We start from the raw sequence: 19,468 nt of genomic DNA, 5'->3' as shown, positions 1-19,468 counted from the left end.
ACCGTGGTACGATGTGCTAACGTTTAGTGAATGTAAAATAATATGTCTGTATGTTCTGCACTATTTACATTTCGTAATTAGTAGTTTGCAGTACTGTAATTAAAAAATATTAGTATATGTGAAATTAAAGCGACCTGATAAAGTGGAAAATTGCATTTTTACACAACAGTGAAGAGTTACATTTCGAAACGTAGTAGTGTGGCGTTGTCTAAAAATTGTATATTATGATATGTCAAATCAAAGGATGCGTGGTACTGTGAAAAGCAGGAACTGACCTCACAAGGATGCGTGGTACTGACGCATGTGAGTAAATGAGAAAGCCAACCCACTTGTTAGAATCCAATGACCAGTGGGGGATATAAGAGTGCGGAACGAACACACTCATTTCACAGAGCAAAATGTTGCAACCGGGTAATTCATCTGGATCTGCAAGCTCTAGGTCTTCTAGAAGGGTGTACAAGTCAGTTAGAGATGGTAGAAGCTTGGATCCACCAGAGCTGAGGTGTGCTTGCAAGGTTGAGGCGAGGAAGATGATGTCTCGCACCACACGGAATCCAGATCGAGAGTACCTTTCATGTGGAAGCACTGTAAGTTGATTGTTCATCTTTACTGATTTTTGGATCTTGGCAGAAATCTAATTATCATCTCGCACCTAATATATTTAAGAGCAGCCAGGAAGATGTAGCATTTGGATTTGGAGAGATATATTAATGGAGTACGTTGAGGAAATGATGGATTATTGTGGAGCGCCAATTAAGGAGATGCTTGATGATGCAAACAGAAAGCTTGCTGATCAAGCTAGATTAATTAATTCCCTGAGGTTGAAGATTGAACAAGATTCTAGTGATAGAGAGCAGCAGCTGGGAGAGGTCATAGGTTGTATAACAAAGCTTGAAGGATCAGTGAGAATGTTGAAGATGTTCATATGGGGAACAATCTTTTTGGTATCAACTTGGTTAGCAATTGGAGGATCTCCTTCAAGTTTGGTGACTATACTGTTAGCTGTAACTTTAATTTATCTTGATGTAGGTTAACTTTGAAAACCTATCCGTGTGAACCAATATGTAATGTTATTCTATAATGATGTATGAAAATCTAGTTAAGCTTGCTTTTGTCATGTCATTACGCAAATGGGCAACCTAGTTGAAATCAAATTTGGAAAGAGATGTGTGGAATGAAATTTGGAAAGAGATGTCTGTAATGAAATCTGTAGAGCATAGTAAAAAGAATTGAAATATGTAGCGGTAGCTCGTTTGTATTGGTATATCATTTGTATTAATTGAAATCAAATTTGGAAAGAGATTATTGTATTGGTATATCGTTTCTATTACTTGAAACCAAATTTTGAAAGAAAAGTATGGAATGAAATATGTAACAAGAAAGTTACAAAATAAGTTTAATTTTCAGTGAAACGAGTAACATACATAATTGGTATGCCAATACAAGTATGTGATGTCTCATTTCACATAGCAGATAAACACAGAATAAGTATCTTAGTGTGACATTTGAAAGATACGTCAGGACAAAAGTTAGTTGTGAGCACCCAAAGTAATTTCTTCTTATGATATGGATAAATGTTTGTACTTGATAGTATTTGATTGATAGCTATGATACTGAATTTAAGTATGATAAATAATATGATCTATAGAAGAAATATAAACACTTTGAAAGACAACAAGAAGTTTAGCTGTGAGCCCAAAATTTGCTGTGAGCAAGAAGAACAAGCATACAAGTTATTTTATTCATATGATGTGGAACAATCTTTGGACTTAAGAGTACGTTTTAGAAATATATTATACAGAATTTAAGAATGATAGAGACCGTGAGTGCAATATATACTGTTAGTAGCGGAAATATGAGATACATAAAGTGATTGGAAGACAGCAAGAAGTTGTGCTGTCATTTCCTTACATACTGGCAATACAACCATTGGTTATAAAGCAGGGAATAACCTTAATAGTTTTAAAGTACCATACAAAACGACGATTGCATGGAATGAACATTGTTCATTTCAGATGAAACTACTACATCATATGAAATAACTTGCAGTACGTAGCGAATGCTACATAGGCAACAACGCGGTGGAGGAATCAGTCTGTTTTTGTCTTCACGGCGGATGCTATCTTCTTAATCTCAGGGCTCCTTGGATTGAGATCATTGAAGCGGTGGTAAACGAGGATATAGCATATTTCCTTCCTGAAGACATCCATTGCCCACTGTAAGGAAGCAAGGAAGAGTTAATAGTTGATGAACTTGTACATAGGAAGTTGTGATGTTATATAAGATTGTGAGAACATTGTTGTGTGTTCAATAGTAAACCTTGTAATTTCCAATGAGCTCTTTGCCATTGTGACACAGAAGGACTTTAAGAACCCAGGAACCACAGTCATCACTGCCATAATAATTATTATTAGTATTTCATTATATTACTGAAGTATATAACAAAAGATGTAGCATACATACTTGTTTGTTTGTTTTCCAGCAGAACAATACTTCATTGGGAAATCAGTAAATGCGAAAGCACTCTTGTGGAGACAATCGTTCAATGATTTTTTGAGATTGCTAGCCTCCAATTTGTTGAGAAAGGTCGTGAATGCAAATTATTTATGTGAGAAATTTCAGGTAATGTGTTGAACATTTGTCAGAATTAGGAAATATGAAATAGAACTAGTAACAGAATGACCTACCATGTTCTCCAACATAACCCTGTGCGGGTGTTCACCTTCTTTGACTTCTAAGTTAGATTCATAAATTTCAATTGTGTTTTGCGTGAGGTTAATGACAGCCAGAATCCAATGGTTGTCCGATAGTGTAGGCAGAAATAGCTTGAAAAAAAAGTACAAATTTGTTTATTACTAACATGTACTTACATAAGAAAGTAAAAATGTAGATGGTGAAAGATTACCTGCTCAACATTTTGAAGTGGCAACTTACGAAGCTTCTTGCAGAGATATGCATGGTTGCATTTATTTCCTTTTTTTAGCAATTCGGTCTAAATAAGAATGCGGAGTTGTTAGATAACAAGAATGGAATGAAAATTATGCGTAAAAAAAGTAAAGAGTGCTTACTATAATAGTCTGGTCCAATATAATCTTGGTCTTTGATCCCCAATCATACATAAGTGCGACGGACAGTAACCACATCATATTTTTGCACATCTTTCCTTTTGGCATTAGGCATTGTACTAACTCTCTTTCTGTTACAGAAGCTGGACCTATCCTTATCTTGGTACCACCTGTGTCATTATCATTGCGTCGTCGTGTCTTACGTAAACCTCGGAACTTGCTACCAGCGACAAGAGTATTGTACAGGTCGTTCAACTTCTTCACCGGATATTGCTTCTTCTTTATGAGCTCAGATATGCCTTCGACGATCTCCTCTTTCTTCCGATAACACTGTTTTCTCATCTTCATAGAAGGATTTATGCTACCAGCATAATCAAAACATTCTCCATCTGGTAATGGCTCAGCAAGCTTAGAGATGTGGTCACAATCAATTGTTTTACGAGATGAAGGTTCATCGGCTATGTGAACTATCTCTATATCTCTGAAGTTGTGTCCTGATATTTGAATATTTACAAGTCAGATAATTATTACTATACTAAGTCATGTAAATTATAAATACATTATTTAAGTGAGAACAATTGTTGGCTGTATTAACTTACTAGGAGTTAAATAAGAAGTATGAGAGTCTGAATCTTGCTTGCCCACTTTAGATATATCATCATCTTCAGTGCGCTCAGAACTTACTTCTGCAATTGAATCATCGGAAGGATGTTCTTGGGATTCATCTTGTTTTTTTGCAGTTATATCCATTTGGGCAATGTTTGCAACATCTTCTTGTGTAGACTGACAAGATGATGATTCTATGTCTCCTGCAGTGCACTGAGTCTGTATTTCTGCTAATGCAAGAGTTTGTTCTAAGTTTTAACTGAGCACTTCATTGATAGCAAGACTTAGTGATTCGTTGTTATCATTTGCAGGTGCTGGATTCGGTGTCATACATAGAATCATTTCCACACATTTTTCTAGTATTTTTTTATCAGAATCTTGCAGTGCTGCGGATTCCTTTGGTGAGGTTTGACCAATTTGCAATGTGATATCTGAGGGTACAGTGCTTGGTTTTGGCATATCATCAGGTAACTTTGAAGGGTCTATCTGTAAAACATCCAAACTGGCGGAGCTATGGTCTGGCAGAACTGAAGTTTCCAAAACAATAGCCTGATTATCTTAAATTCTTGAGACTTCCTGCAACGTAGATGCAGCATTATGTTGGGTAGTATGAATAGTAGCACCCGCTGGTACATTCATCCTATCATATTCCCTGGTCATCTGACCCACTGACATAATTGATACATCACCTACTATTTGTATGGATAAAGGTGGGGAAGAAATATTTGGAACATCTTTTGAAGTGGAATCAGTATCAGCAATTTCAATATCTTTCGTCGATAGAATATCAATTTTGCTGACATCAAGATTTACCAAATGATCATTCGATTGTTTCTGAATGCCATCTTCAAGTGTCGACTTGTCTGTATGTTGTAGTTGAACAACATCTGATGCAGGATTGTGTGGGAAACTATTATTCTTGGTAGCTTTCTGTGAATCAGAAACATCTATTTGAGATGAAGATTTTGTTGTTTTTGGATCAATGAAGGCAATATCTTGAATTCCATCAGCAGTTGGTGCCGTAGTAACGGTATTACCTACTTCATGCAAAACATCTTTCGATGAATCCTGTTGTGCATGTTGAACAGCAAATGCATTACTCTCTGGCTGATCCCCTTGGTTGCCATGTCCAAGCACATTATGAGCACTAGTAACAGGTAGAAGAAAAGCACTATCCGCTTGACCATCAGTACCAACAAACTTCATTATTGATGAATCTTCACTTGGCATGTTGCTTCTCTCAGTTTGAACAGAATGTGACTGGACTTGGTCTGCAGCAATGTTCGGAATGACAATTGCAGTTGTTGGAATGATGACTGCAGAGACTAATTCTGGGGGATGTGTAGAAGCAGAATTATTTGACGACAGTACCACATTGGCAACACAAGTCTCTTGTCTTTCTAAGGCGGTTGTTGCAGAACATGATATAGCATCAGACTTGAGATTTTGAAAAGTGCAAATTCTTTCCACCAATGGATCTTTACAAGCAGCAGGTTCAGCCTCAACAATCTGATCCGTGGTAGTCAATTCTTTAGAAGAAGAAGAAGGCTCATACTGAGTAATCTGAGCAAGAATTGGCGAAGCAGGATGGAAGTTGTCAGCTTCGACACATTCAATGTTCAAAAAATTGGTTCCTGGTTCTGATTCATAAGTACCAATTTCTAGAGTTTCATTCATGAAGGTTGGAGATGCCGGTGTTCCAGCTGTCAACTGCTGGATGACATCAACATGAGCGCTAGTTTCGTGAACCAGTTGAGCAGACTGGGAAGAATTGAGAACAACTTCATCTAGATTGGAGTGACATGGACTTTGTGTTCCTACAGTTCGTTTCGTCAAAGTTGCATCATCATTGTGCAGAGAACTTCCTGGACGTGCATCATCAATCATCGGTAACATAGCCTTCTGAATCTCTTCCTGGACCAAGGCTGCCATTTCCTTGGTTTTCTTAATTTGAAGCTGTTGCAGTTTGTTTTGAAGCTTTCATTCAGACAAAGTTATCAACCTTTGTCGATCGGCTGTGTACTGGTCTTCAAGAATCTTTATCCGTTTGATCAAATTCTGCAAGTTGGACATAGACTAATTCATGAATATATCAATGAAAAATAATGAACTAGTGTAACACAGATTTAAGAAATCACCTCATCTGTAGCTTGATGTGACGGGTGTCATGGTTCTAACTCTGACAGTGATGTAGGGGGTATGTATGGAGAGGCTAGATCTTAGCTATGGAGGAGTTGTAAGCACACGAGGATTACGAGTTCAGGCCCTTCTCGGAGGAAGTAACAGCCTTATGTCTCGGTGCCCGGAGGCGGTCGATTGAATTATGTGTGTATGGATGACAGGGGTGCGAACCCTTGATACTGAGGAGGGGGGTGGCTTATATAGAGTTCGCCAGGCCCCTCCAGCCCTCAGTAATGCAGGGTTTAAAGTACATTAAGACTGGGCGTTACTAGTAACGCCCCTAATAAAGTGCTATGATGACCATAAAAGTTACTTAATGACCGACCGTTTGCGTGCGGAGTGACTTTAGATCTCCTGGCAGTCGAGTGGTTGGCTTCGTGGTCGAGTGATAGCTCCATGGTCGAGTGTCTTGAATCTGTCGAGTGGGATACCTCCAAGTCGATTGAAAGGTGACTTCTTCTAGGGATGTCCTTGGGTAGGGTACTTAGGACAGGTCCATGCCCCTACCCTAGGTACATAGCTTCATCATTAGCCCCCAAATGGATCGAGGTTTGAGTGGGGAAGGAGTTGGGGATCTTTCCGACTGGTTCTCTCTGCTATATGAACGCCCTGTTTTGGATCAATTGTCACGGATGACGTCGTCAACTTCTTTCTGTCGCCTTGATCCATTCTAGGCCTCTTGTCGAGTGAATTTCTTTACTTGTGAAGTTCCGAGTGATGGTGTGAAAGGGATCTTCTGTTTGACGAGTTATTCTGCAGCCCGCGGATTTTGCGGGATTTGAATTTCGGGAAGCGCGCGGGACGAGGACGGCCGCAGTAATCGGATGGGATAAGACGGAAGCTCCTCGATCCCCGCGCCACCTTTTTCGCCACGTACCGCGCTCGCGCCTGTTGCGGGATTTGACGGGATTGCCTGGGCCTACCAGTCAGCCACTCGGAAGCGACCTCTTATAAGCTGCCGGCTCAGGACCCCCGAACAGTGCGCCTTCACTTTTCCTTCTCCCTTCACAAGATCCTCCGCCACCTTCGCTCTCACCTTGGTGCCGTAGGTCTGTTCGAGCTTCGCCGGCGACGATGGTGAAGGAGAAGACGTTGGCTCTGGAGCACGCGAAGAAGGCGGCGGTGCAGGGGAAGGGGAAGAAGTACGCTCGGGGCGGATCTTCCTCGAGGACTGCTCTGCCCAAGGATTGGATCCAGGGCGACTGGATGCCGTCGGCGATTCGGCAGGATGATCTTGATGATCTGGTCGAGGGGGGATTCATTCCCCACGAATCTGCGCGTCTCCCGGGAAAAGAAGTCGAACCCTAGCCTCTTGATGGTGAGTGCGTCCTCCTCACCACCCATATCGATCGCGGATTCTCTCTGCCTCCTCATCCTTTTTCCGGAGTTTCTTGAACTTCTTCGGAGCGCAGCTCCATCACTTTACTCCCAATTCCATTGTGTATCTTGCTGCTTTCGTTTCCTTGTGTGAAAACTTCTTGGGTTGCCGCCCCCACTGGGGACTCTTCAAGCACATCTTCACTTGTCGCTCCCAGCCGGTCAAGAAGGCTAAGTCGAGTGATGAACGGACGCAGGTGATCCAGCTGTGCGGGGGCCTGGCGATCCAGATGAGGGGAAAAAGTTCTTTTCCGTCTATCACTTTTCCCGAGTCAGTCCGTGGTTGGCAGTCGACCTGGTTTTACTGTAAAGACCAGGCGACCCCAGGACAGTCGACTGGGCTTCCCCCTTTCTCTCTGTACCGAGCACAAAAACCTGCCTCTCTGAAAGTGACGCCGGAGGAAAAGGCACAAGTCAAGGTGTTGGTCGGTCGAGTGGTTCAGCTTGTCCGCGAGGGTGTGACTGGCATGGACTTGTTGGAAGTCTTCCTTCGGAGGCGCATCCAACCGCTTCAGGCTCGTGACCACCCGATGTGGCTGTACTCGGGTCTCGAAGACACCACTCGGATTCACCCAGAGGAGGTCACTGACGAGATGCTGGAAGGGTGGCTGTCGAGCATCACAGGGAACAAAGACAACCCCCGAGGAGCCAGGAGGATTCCTCCACTCGACCACACATACGAAGTGGACAAGGTCTGACCTTGCGTTTCTGACTGAGATCTTTCTTTCTTTATTTGTTCTCTTTGAATCGGTCGATTGACTTTTGTCTTGTTTGCTGTCCTCTAGGCCACTACTAAGATGTACTCGACGCCCAATGGAGCACAGGAGCAAGCCGAGGAAGGAGAGGCGAGCGGAGGAGAAAGTGGAGACGAGCAAGGAGAGTGGGAATCTGACGGCGAAGGAGAGGGGGATGACGACGACGACTCCAGTGAAGAGGAGGAGGAAGAAGTCGAGCCTCCCCGCTCGGAAAGGCGATCCAAGATTACACACGACCCTGCGCGGGAACGTGGTAAGGCGACTGTCCCTGTTGGGCAGTCGTCAAAGCGCCCTCGGACCTCTTCTCCAGCGCCGACAGAAAAAGCTCCCAAGCATCCACGAGCGACGCCGTCCAAGCCGCCCAAGGCTCTGCCCAAGATGAAGATGACTGTTCTCACCATTTCTGGGTAATAGTAGAACTTGTTTTCCTTTGTTGAACCCGATGGACTCTTGGTCGACTCATTGAATAAGATGATTGACTTTCGAAATTTGCAGCGCTGCTACCTCTGAGATCTCCGCCAAGGAAGACGACCAAGAGATGGAAGATGCTGTTACCTCCAACCCTGGTACGATTACTGATGCCCTGCTTTTAGTCGACTGACGATTTCTTATAGCTCTGGTCGATTGGATTTTTCTTGTAGCTCCTCCTCATGTCATTGACCTCCCTGATGATGATGACGAAGTGCCGCTGAGGGCGAGAAGGAACAGGAGAGCGCCGGCTGGCAAGACCCCGCAAACTACTCCGGTGTCTGAGGCCGTAGTTCGTGAGGGTGGTGATACCACTCGGGCTTCTGTGACCTTCGCTGTGCCTCTGACGAGTGTCCGGCCTTCGACGTCGACTGCAGATCCGCCTTCGCTATTCGCCACACACCACGTCCCTGAGGACCAAGTGGGTGCCGCTAAAGAGGCTATACGCCAGGCGGGGATCATGATGGAGCAAGTGAAGGTGGTTCGGGAAGCCAGCCAAGCAGCTTATGACGCAAGTTTAGCTCTTCAGAGCAACGTCCAGGTCAGTCGATCACCGCTTGTTCTGTTGGGATATGCTATCTGAAGAATCTCTTGTCTGAAGATCTTTATACATGTACACCCACTGGGTGTGTCGATTAATCTTTTTGGTCGAGTGGGGGCACGCTAAGTGCACCCACTGGGTGTAGTCCCCGAGACTACGGTGGACTGCTGGCAATCAACTGTAGTCTTTATATTGTGTTGCTTTAGTTGAACTTCTTCACTCTGTCTGGTCAGGCCATGTCGAATGGAACTGTACACGGTCGACCGCGGGCAGTCGATTTTTTTTTGAGCCAGTGGGGGCACGCTGAGTGCACCCACTGGGTGTAGTCCCCGAGACTGCTGTCGAATGTTTTTGATTCAGCTGTAGTCTTAGAAACTCCACCATTGTCTCTTGGTTACTCGGAAGCAACTTATCTTGGACGTCTGTCGACTGATTTTTTGCAAAAATCCTGCGAACTTGTGGCTCGCTATACTGAGTTGGAGAACAAACAGATCCATCTCAACCTTGACTTGAAGCTTGCTCAAGAGAACTTGCAGAAGGCGCGAGAAGAAGCAAAAGGTATGGCTGGTGAGGTTTTCCATTCTTTACGAGTGACTTTTCTTTCTTGTCCATTCTTGATGTTGATCTCACTCGACGTTCCGTAGATAAACTGGAGGAAGCTCTGAAGAAGAAGGATCAAGATCTTGCCAAAGCGCGGAAGGAGGCCTTGAACAAAATGAAGCTTGCTGAAGAAAAACTGGCTTCAGTTGGTACTCTTGAAAAGGAGAACTCCAGACTGAAAACCGCTCTCGACGCGGCTAATCAAGAGGTCAGCCGTCTGAAGAATGACAAGATAGCTCTGAATGACAAGGCAAGCGAACTGGCAGGGAAGAGGAACGATCTGGAGGCTTATCTCGGTGGACTCGCCAAGAAGCTGTTCGTCATGCTCGAGGGTAATTACTCCGGTCCGACTGACTTGTAGACACCAAACTCGTGTAGAGCCACTAACTTATCCTTGAATTGTGTTTACAGAATTCTGCCAGAACTTCGAAGAGGAGACCGGTCGAGTGGAGAGGGGCTTGGACCCCATCAATTCTCCAGTGAAGGACGAGGCTGCTATGAACGTGCTCCGATTGGAATCTCGTGTTGCCGGCGTTGTTGACTATCTTGCTCGGCTGAAGGTTGCGATGTCGCGGATCGACACGTCGCTCTAGCCTAGGGCGATGCTTCAGAATGACCTCGAGTCCTTGATGACTCGACTGAATGAAGTCCCAGGTCGAGTGGCGGAATGGAAGAAATCTTCTGCTAGATGTGGCGCTGACGTCGCTCTGTCTCTGGTTCGCGTCCATTGCAAGGAGGCGCGAGAGGAAAAGTTGGCTGCCATTCAAGTTGCCAATACAAGGAAGCACAACTTTCAAGACTTCATGGAGACTTTCATCGCTGCTGCCACCCGTATTGCAGACGGGGTCGACTTGGACGAGTTCGTCGCCCCTTCCAGTCCTCCGCTTGAGGAATAAAAACTTGTATGCTTCACTTTAAATTTGCCTCGGAATGCCGAGTGGATTTGTAACCGTTACACTCTGTCGAGCCGGAGGCTCGAGTACTTTGATCTGCGGTCCAGGACCTTTGGATCTTATCTGAACTTGATTTATCGTTGAATATCTTCATGAATTATCTGTCGAGTGGATCTTATTCTTCACTCGAAATAACTTTGCATTTATGGTGCAGCTCCGAAGGAGAAGGTAGCAGTCAATTTGCACCTCGTTGCTCTTGCGGATTGGAATGTGTTCCGTACTTAGGCGAGCACTGGGCTGCAGCTAAGCCCCCGAGTGGGAGGTCTGCTCTCCACTCGGTAGGATTTTTCAAACTTAGGCGAGCACTGGGCTGTAGCTAAGCCTCCGAGTGGGAGGTTTGCTCTCCACTCGGTAGGATTTTTTTTCAAACTTAGGCGAGCACTGGGCTGCAGCTAAGCCTCCGAGTGGGAGGTTTGCTCTCCTCTCGGTAGGATTTTTTTCAAACTTAGGCGAGCACTGGGCTGCAGCTAAGCCCCTTGAGTGGGAGGTTTGCTCTCCACTCGATAGGATTTTTTCAAACTTAGGCGAGCACTGGGCTGCAGCTAAGCCCCCGAGTGGGAGGTTTGCTCTCCACTCGGTAGGATTTTTAAATACTTAGGCGAGCACTGGGCTGCAGCTAAGCCCCCGAGTGGGAGGTTTGCTCTCCACTCGGTAGGATTTTTTCAAACTTAGGCGAGCACTGGGCTGCAGCTAAGCCCCCGAGTGGGAGGTTTGCTCTCCACTCGGTAGGATTTTTTCAAACTCAGGCGAGCACTGGGCTGCAGCTAAGCCCCCGAGTGGGAGGTCTGCTCTCCACTCGGTAGGATTTTTTCAAACTTAGGCGAACACTGGGCTGCAACTAAGCCCCCGAGTGGGAGGTCTGCTCTCCACTCGGTAGGATTTTTAAACACTTAGGAGAGCACTGGGCTGCAGCTAAGCCCCCGAGTGGGAGGTCTGCTCTCCACTCGGTAGGATTTTTTCAAACTTAAGCGAGCACTAGGCTGCAGCTAAGCCCCCGAGTGGGAGGTCTGCTCTCCACTCGGTGGGATTTTTAAACACTTAGGCGAGCACTGGGCTGCAGCTAAGCCCCCGAGTGGGAGTCTGGCTCACCACTCAGTAGGATTTTTAAACAGTTAGGCGAGCACTGGGCTGCAGCTAAGCCCCCGAGTGGGAGTCTGGCTCATCACTCGGTAGGATTTTTAAACACTTAGGCGAGCACTGGGCTGCAGCTAAGCCCCCGAGTGGGAGGTCTGCTCTCCACTCGGTAGGATTTTTTAAACACTTAGGCGAGCACTGGGCTGCAGCTAAGCCCCCGAGTGGGAGTCTGGCTCACCACTCGGTAGGATTTTTAAACACTTAGGCGGGCATTGGGCTGCAGCTAAGCCCCCGAGTGGGAGTCTGGCTCACCACTCGGTAGGATTTTTTTTGTACAAACTTAGGCGAAACGGATTCGCAGCTAAGCCACCCACTGGGGGATTACACACGCAAACAAAAGCGACAACAATTATAGGAAAAATTGTAACACTCTTGTCTTTGATAAATAAACTACAGAAGTTTTTCTTATTACATCTCATTCGAGTGAGAATTCAAGTGTAAAAGGGGAGGAGCAGTTCCGCATTCCAAGCTCGTGGCTCATCGATCTGGCGATCGACATTGTAAAGGTGATATGCTCCATTGTGGAGGACTCTGGTGATGATGAAGGGGCCTTCCCAAGTAGGAGCGAGCTTGTGAGGTTTCTGTTGATCCACTCGGAGGACCAAATCTCCTTCTAGGAAGGCTCGACTCTTCGCATTTCTGGCGTGGAATCGACGCAAGTCTTGCTGATAAATGGTCGATCGGATCATAGCCATTTCTCTTTCTTCTTCCAGGAGGTTGACTGCGTCCTGCCGGGCTTGTTCTGCTTCATCTTCGGTATAAAGCTCGACTCGAGGTGCATTGTGAAGTAGATCACTCGGCAAGACTGCCTCTGCTCCATAAACCAGAAAGAACGGAGTTCTTCCAGTCGACCGATTCGGGGTGGTCCTCAATCCCCACAGAACTGACGGAAGCTCGTCGACCCAAGTGCCTGCTGCGTGCTTGAGATCACGCATCAGCCGAGGTTTTAGTCCTTTGAGAATCATACCATTTGCCCTTTCTTCTTGTCCATTCGACTGGGGATGGGCGACCGATGCGTAGTCGACTTGTGTGCCTTGAGAGGCGCAAAAAGCTCTGAACTTGTCTGAATCAAAGTTTGACCCATTGTCAGTGATGATGCTGTGCGGGACTCCATATCTAAATGTTAACTCCCTCACGAAACTGATAGCAGTGCAAGCATCAAGATTCTTGATAGGCTTAGCTTCAATCCATTTGGTAAACTTGTCGACTGCCACAAGCACATGTGTGAAACCGCTCCTGCCTGTTCTCAATGGGCCAACCATGTCCAGTCCCCAAACAGCAAAGGGCCAGACGAGTGGAATGGTCTTCAGGGCTGATGCAGGCTTGTGCGACATGTTGGAGTAGAACTGGCACCCTTCACATTTGTCGACTATCTCTTTTGCCATCTCGTTTGCTCTTGGCCAGTAAAATCCCGCTCGGTATGCTTTAGCCACAATGGTCCGAGAGGACGCATGGTGACCACAGGTCCTCGAGTGGATATCATCAAGGATTATTTGACCTTCTTCTGGTGTTATGCACTTCTGACCGACTCCAGTCGCGCTTTCTCTATACAACTGTCCCTTTATGACTGTGAAGGCCTTGGATCGACGGACGATCTGTCGAGCCTCTTCCTTGTCCTCCGGGAGTTCCTTTATTAGGATATACGCGATGTACGGTATCGTCTAGTCGGGGGTGATTGCCAAAACTTCCATAATTAGGTCGACCACAGCTGGAATTTCGACTTCAGTCGGATCTGTGGCACTCTTTGGCTGCGGGGCTTCATCTGTAAAAGGATCTTCTTGGACTGATGGCGAGTGGATGTGTTCCAGGAACACATTGCTGGGGATGGCTTCTCTCTTGGAGCCTATCTTTGCCAAATCATCAGCCGCTTGATTTTTCAGTCGGGGGATGTGATGAAGCTCTAACCCCTCGAATTTCTTCTCTAACTTTCTCACTGCATTGCAATAACCAGTCATAGCTGGACTTCTGACGTCCCACTCCTTCATCACCTGATTAACCACCAAATCTGAGTCGCCATAGACCATGAGGCGACGGACGCCGAGTGAAATGGCCATGCGCAACCCAGACAAAAGTGCTTCATATTCTGCTTCGTTATTGGAGGAACCGAAGTGAATCTGGAGAACATATCTGAGCTTATCTCCTCGGGGGGAAACCAATACTACCCCAGCACCGGAACCATTCAGCATCTTAGATCCATCGAAGAACATGGTCCAGTGCTCCGAGTGAACTTGAGTCGGAAGTTGCTGTTCGATCCACTCGGCAACGAAATCTGCAATTGCTTGGGACTTGATAGCTTTCTTTGCCTCAAACTTGATATCTAGGGGAAGAAGTTCAATCGCCCATTTGGCCACTCGACCAGTTGCATCTCTGTTGTGCAAAATCTCTGATAGTGGAGCGTCGCTGACGACTGTAATAGAATGATCAGAGAAGTAATGTGCAACCTTCTTCGTGGTCATATAAATCCCATATACAAGCTTCTGGTAATGAGGATATCTTTGCTTTGAAGGAGTCAAAACTTCAGAAACATAATATACTGGGCGCTGAACTTTGAAGGCCTTTCCTTCTTCTTCCCGCTCGACTGTCAGTACTGTACTGACAACTTGTCCTGTGGCTGCAATGTACAGCAGCAAAGGCTCCTTGCTGATTGGGGCAGCAAGCACCGGCTGGGTGGAGAGCAGAGCTTTGAGCTCTGCAAACGCTGCATCAGCTTCTGGAGTCCACTCGAACTTGTCGGACTTCTTCATCAATCGGTAAAGAGGCAATGCCTTTTCGCCGAGGCGAGAGATGAATCGACTTAAAGCGGCCAAGCATCCTGTAAGCTTTTGGACGTCATGCACACGCACAGGACGTTTCATCCGGAGTATAGTACCAATTTTTTTCAGGATTGGCGTCGATTCCCCATTCGGAAACGAGAAAACTGAGTAACTTCCCACCTGGAACTCCGAATGTGCACTTTGATGGATTGAGCTTGATATCATACCTCCTGAGGTTGGCAAAGGTTTCAGCAAGGTCAGTCAGCAGGTCGGAAGCTTTCCATGACTTAACCACAATATCATCCATGTATGCCTCCACATTCCGACTGATTTGAGTAAGCAAACACTTCTGAATCATCCTCATGAACGTGGCTCCGGCATTCTTGAGGCCGAATGGCATGGTGACATAACAGAAGCACCCGAATGGAGTGATGAAAGCTGTTTTGATCTCGTCGGGCCCATACAGACGGATCTGATGGTACCCGGAATAGGCGTCTAGAAAAGAAAAAGGTTCAGATCCCGCGGTCGAGTCGACTATCTGGTCGATGTGGGGGAGAGGAAAATGATCTTTCGGGCAGGCCCGATTGATATGTTTAAAGTCAATGCACATGCGAAGTGACTTGTCCTTCTTGGGGACCATGACAACATTGGCGAGCCACTCGGAGTGGTAAATTTCTCGGATGAACTCTGCTGCTAAGAGCCGAGCCACCTCCTCGCCAATGGCCTTCCTCTTCTGAACGGCAGACCGTCAAAGATGTTCTTTCACAGGCTTAAATTTTGGGTCGACTCGTAGACGGTGCTCAGCCAGCCCCTTGGGAACTCCAGGCATGTCAGAAGGCTTCCATGCGAAGATGTCCCAGTTCTCATGGAGGAACTGGATGAGCGCTTCTTCCTATTTGGAGTCGAGCGTTGTTGAGATGTGACTCGGAGCAGCATTTGGATCGGTCGGGTGAATGTGAACTGGCTTCGTTTCACCGGACGACTGAAAAGCTGACTCTGAAGCAGGCTTCTTGGCTCGTAGCAACTTACTCGGATCTGCAGTCTTCTGATACTCTTGCAGCTCGACCACTGCCATCTGAGTGTCAGCAATCTTTGAGCCTTTCTGAAAACACTCTTCTGCTTTCTTTCAATTGCCTGTAACAGTGATCACACCTTTGGGACCAGGCATCTTCAATTTGAGATACACATAACACGGTCGAGCCATGAAGCGTGCATAAGCTGGCCTGCCCAAAATAGCATGATAAGCACTTTGGAAATCCACAACCTCGAATGTCAACTTTTCCTTGCGGTAATTCCTGGAATCACCGAAAACCACATCAAGAGCAATTTGGCCGAGTGACTCGGCTTTCTTCCCAGGAATGACTCCATGGAAGCTCATGTTACTGGTACTGAGCCTGGACATCGGAATGCCCATCCCTTTCAATGTTTTTGCGTACAGTATGTTCAAACCACTGCCGCCATCCATCAGGACTTTGGTCAGTCGAGTGCCTTCGACAACTGGGTCGACCACCAAAGCTTGCCTCCCAGGGGTAGCAATATGCGTAGGGTGATCAGACTAGTCGAATGTGATGGCAGTTTGAGACCACTCCAGATAACTGGGTGTTGCCGGAGCAACCATATTCACCTCACGGTTAATAACCTTCGGTCGACTTTTGCTTTCAACATCAGCAAAAATCATCAGGGTGGAATTGACCTGGGGGTACCCATCGTCACTATCTTCTTTGTCCTCAACTTTGTCCGACTCCTTTTCCTTATCTTTGGACTGCTTGCCCTGAAACTGCTGGATCAGGAGCCGACACTATCGAGTGGTATGCTTTGGGTAAATGAGTTTACCCTCTTCATCTTTCTTGGTGTGGATGTGACACGGCAGATCCAAAATATCATTTCCATCTTGGTCCTTAACTTTCTTGGGGTTCCAAGGCCCCTTGGGTTTTCCCTTAAATTTTCCCTGGGTTACGGCCAGGGCCTCCCCAGGAGCGTCTGGCTCGGCCTTCCGCTTCTCTTTCTGACTGGAATTTCCTCTGGTTTCCTGGGCGACTGCCTTATGCTTGCCACTCCGGAGTCGATCCTTATGCTTGCCCAGTGCTCGCTCGTCGAGTATCCGTTGGAGATTCTCCAGTCGAGTGCGCTCGGCCAAGTTAGCCAAGCGCGCGTCCTCCAACGCTCGGGCCTCGGGGGTTTCTCCAACTATAGGAGTGTGGAGTGCATCCATGTTCCAGCGGTGAAGCTCCTCTCGCTGTACTGACGTGAGAGGCTCGGGGAGATACTCTTCGTGGGGATGCGACGGGTCGCCCCCACCCGCGCCTCCATCGGTGCGGGGAAAGCCGGGAGGACTGCGTGGCCCATCGATCACCAGAACCTCTGCCGCTGGGTCATTGCTGTCGCATTCGGATGCGGTCTCTGCGGAGCCAGTCGACAGGTCGAACAGGCCGTAGAGGGATTCGTCGGGCTCGATTGCCGCGACTTGTGGGGTGGCCGACTGGCGGGCCACCGCATGCCTCACCCACCTCTGAAGCCTCGACCGACCGGAGCGCTTGCGCCGGCGAGAGACAAGGCGGGGGGATGCCACAGGAGCCGGCCGATACTGGGTCGACGGCTGCCGTAGGAGGACACCACGGACGCATGCGCGAAAGTGTGTCGCCCCACGGACGGGGAGCGCGTCGATGTCGAGTGGAGCCTCCTGAAGCCAAGCGGAGTCGTCGGCGATGAACGTGAGTGCGCCGAGATGGATCCCGCGGCCCTCCACCAAAGCTCCGCCTGAAACCATGATCAAAGGGATTGGAAAAATCGCAACTTCTCCAACTAGGCGCTAAGACTCCTAGCCCCACGGTGGACGCCAACTATCGTGGTTCTAATTCTGACAGTGATGTAGGGGGGTATGTATGGAGAGGCTAGATCTTAGCTATGGAGGAGTTGTAAGCACACGAGGATTACGAGTTCAGGCCCTTCTCGGAGGAAGTAACAGTCTTACGTCTCGGTGCCCGGAGGCGGTCGATTGAATTATGTGTGTATGGATGACAGGGGTGCGAACCCTTAATACTGAGGAGGGGGGTGGCTTATATAGAGTTCGCCAGGCCCCTTCAGCCCTCAGTAATGCAGGGTTTAAAGTACATTAAGACTGGGCGTTACTGGTAACACCCTTAATAAAGTGCTATGATGACCATAAAAGTTACTTAATGACCGACCGTTTGCGTGCGGAGTGACTTTAGATCTCCTAGCAGTCAAGTGGTTGGCTTCGTGGTCGAGTGATAGCTCCATGGTCGAGTGTCTTGAATCTGTCGAGTGGGATACCTCCAAGTCGATTGAAAGGTGACTTCTTCTAGGGATGTCCTTGGGTAGGGTACTTAGGACAGGTCCATGCCCCTACCCTAGGTACATAGCTTCATCAACGGGCGCTTTTTAGAAACTTGTACTACTTGTGGAGGAAGTTTATGTTTCTCCTGGCAAGGTACAATACTTATATTAGCTGTTACTGGTGGGGTGGAATGTGTAGATTTTTCATGATCATCAAGATCATCATTATGGTCTTCTGCAGTAGGGAACATTGCTAACTTTTCATCGTCCTGCAATAGAATACATGAAGATTCAGTTAAAAAGTTAAAGGAAATAGGTAAAATGAAGAGTATTAATAACTACATGACTTGTATACCAGTAAGCTCTCAAACAAATTGCAATGATCTTGTGTCTTCTTTTTTCCAGTATGATCTATTTGTTCCAGTACTGCTGAACCCACATATTTAATCCTTGGGTAACCCTGAGGTATTTTGACTAAATGTGATTGAAATAGATCCACATATATGAGCTGCAATAATTAGACAGAATAGAAATAGGGTTTATTAGTACCACAGTGATGTGAATGTGTAGTGGAAGCATAGTATGTGCAATTTTTTAAAGGTTTAGCTTACATGTAGAATATGTACGCATCCACCGACATTCAGGTTGGGCACTTTGTTTTCCCTTGATTCACGGATTGCCTCGATAAGGTACTCAGCAGCAAAACGACACCAATTCATACGAGGGATGTCGCTCAAGTCCTTCAAAGCTCCTAGCAGGTAACTTCTATTAATTTGGTAACCAGTCGTCGGAGCTAAGTAGGCGCAAAGAATGACTTGCATGAAACACAAGCAAAACTTGTCCTTGTCTTTCTCCTCTTTGTACGTTAACATCCTGTCTGTCGCTTCCTTGAGTGATTCTCCTCTTCCGGCCGTAGCAGACTTGAATTCAGTTTTACCTCTGAAAGGTTTATCACGAACCCTACCTGGACGGGGCATTGGAACTGCTTTGTCAAGAGCAGGTAACTTCAACAGCTTGTACTATAGAAACCTTCCTGTTTCTGAATACTAGACACTTGCTGTCGCAGTCTACTCTTTTCATCAGCCATATAGTTAGCTTTCTGGGTAACTTGCACTCAATCATGTGAATGAGTGACCAAATCCCAATTCTTCTATCCATTTTAGCTGTTCTGGACATAGTTTTTTTATAATGGCGCGTATCTTGTTTGGATCACATTTCCAGTTGATTGTCTACATGCATGTTCGGGGAAGCAGAAGGTTAGTGCTGCCATCAATAATTACATTTTAAAGCGATGCAAACATCTAGTGTACTAAGTAAATACCTGCTTAACTTCGGGGGAAGCTGCTCTCTTAAGTTTCTTCGGAAATCTTCTACGGCTATTCCTGGTTGATTTTAATTGAGAGGAAACATCGGTATCACTCATGTCGATGCTACAGCTTTCATCAGAGTTCCTTGTCTCAAAGCTTGGAGATTTCCGGCGACGGCGTGCAGAATTAGTCATCTGTGAAATTAAAAATTCGAAATTCAGAACCAGCATAGGTAGAAATAATAAAGTGGTCAAGAGGAAATCCAGTTATCAGTAACTTTAACATTTTAGATTATTTGGAGCTGAATGTACTTACAACCTGTGGACTTATGAAACCCCTAAGTTACGTACGGATGTAGCAGTTTAGTATGGATTTTAGTCAAATTTGAACACTATATGTAACATTTCAGTACCCACTGTGTACCCTTAACACAA

At 46.3% G+C, this 19,468-nt stretch overlaps 1 protein-coding gene across 1 annotated transcript; it reads left to right on the top strand.

Annotated features, from left to right (window-relative positions):
- Positions 1-398: 398 nt before the first annotated feature.
- Positions 399-1,034, top strand: LOC147958085 (uncharacterized). Its single transcript, XM_087535902.1, has 2 exons — positions 399-587; positions 672-1,034. Exons 1-2 carry the CDS (start codon positions 399-401, stop codon positions 1,032-1,034), a joined length of 552 nt encoding a protein of 183 aa, XP_087392028.1.
- Positions 1,035-19,468: the final 18,434 nt, after the last annotated feature.

The sequence above is a fragment of the Triticum urartu genome, chromosome 7A (assembly GCF_056163025.1).
Source record: "Triticum urartu cultivar PI428250 chromosome 7A, HENAU_Tu73, whole genome shotgun sequence".
Classification (NCBI taxonomy): domain Eukaryota; kingdom Viridiplantae; phylum Streptophyta; class Magnoliopsida; order Poales; family Poaceae; genus Triticum; species Triticum urartu.
The sequence above is the reverse complement of the archived record's forward strand: the minus strand, read 5'-3'. Positions and strand labels throughout refer to the sequence as shown.

Excerpts from the sequence above, each read along its gene's own strand:
- LOC147958085 (XM_087535902.1), top strand. The coding sequence starts at position 399 with ATGTTGCAACCGGGTAATTCATCTGGATCTGCAAGCTCTAGGTCTTCT. Across the intron at positions 588-671 it reads ACCTTTCATGTGGAAGCACT|CCAGGAAGATGTAGCATTTG; the intron begins GTAAGTTGATTG and ends ATTTAAGAGCAG.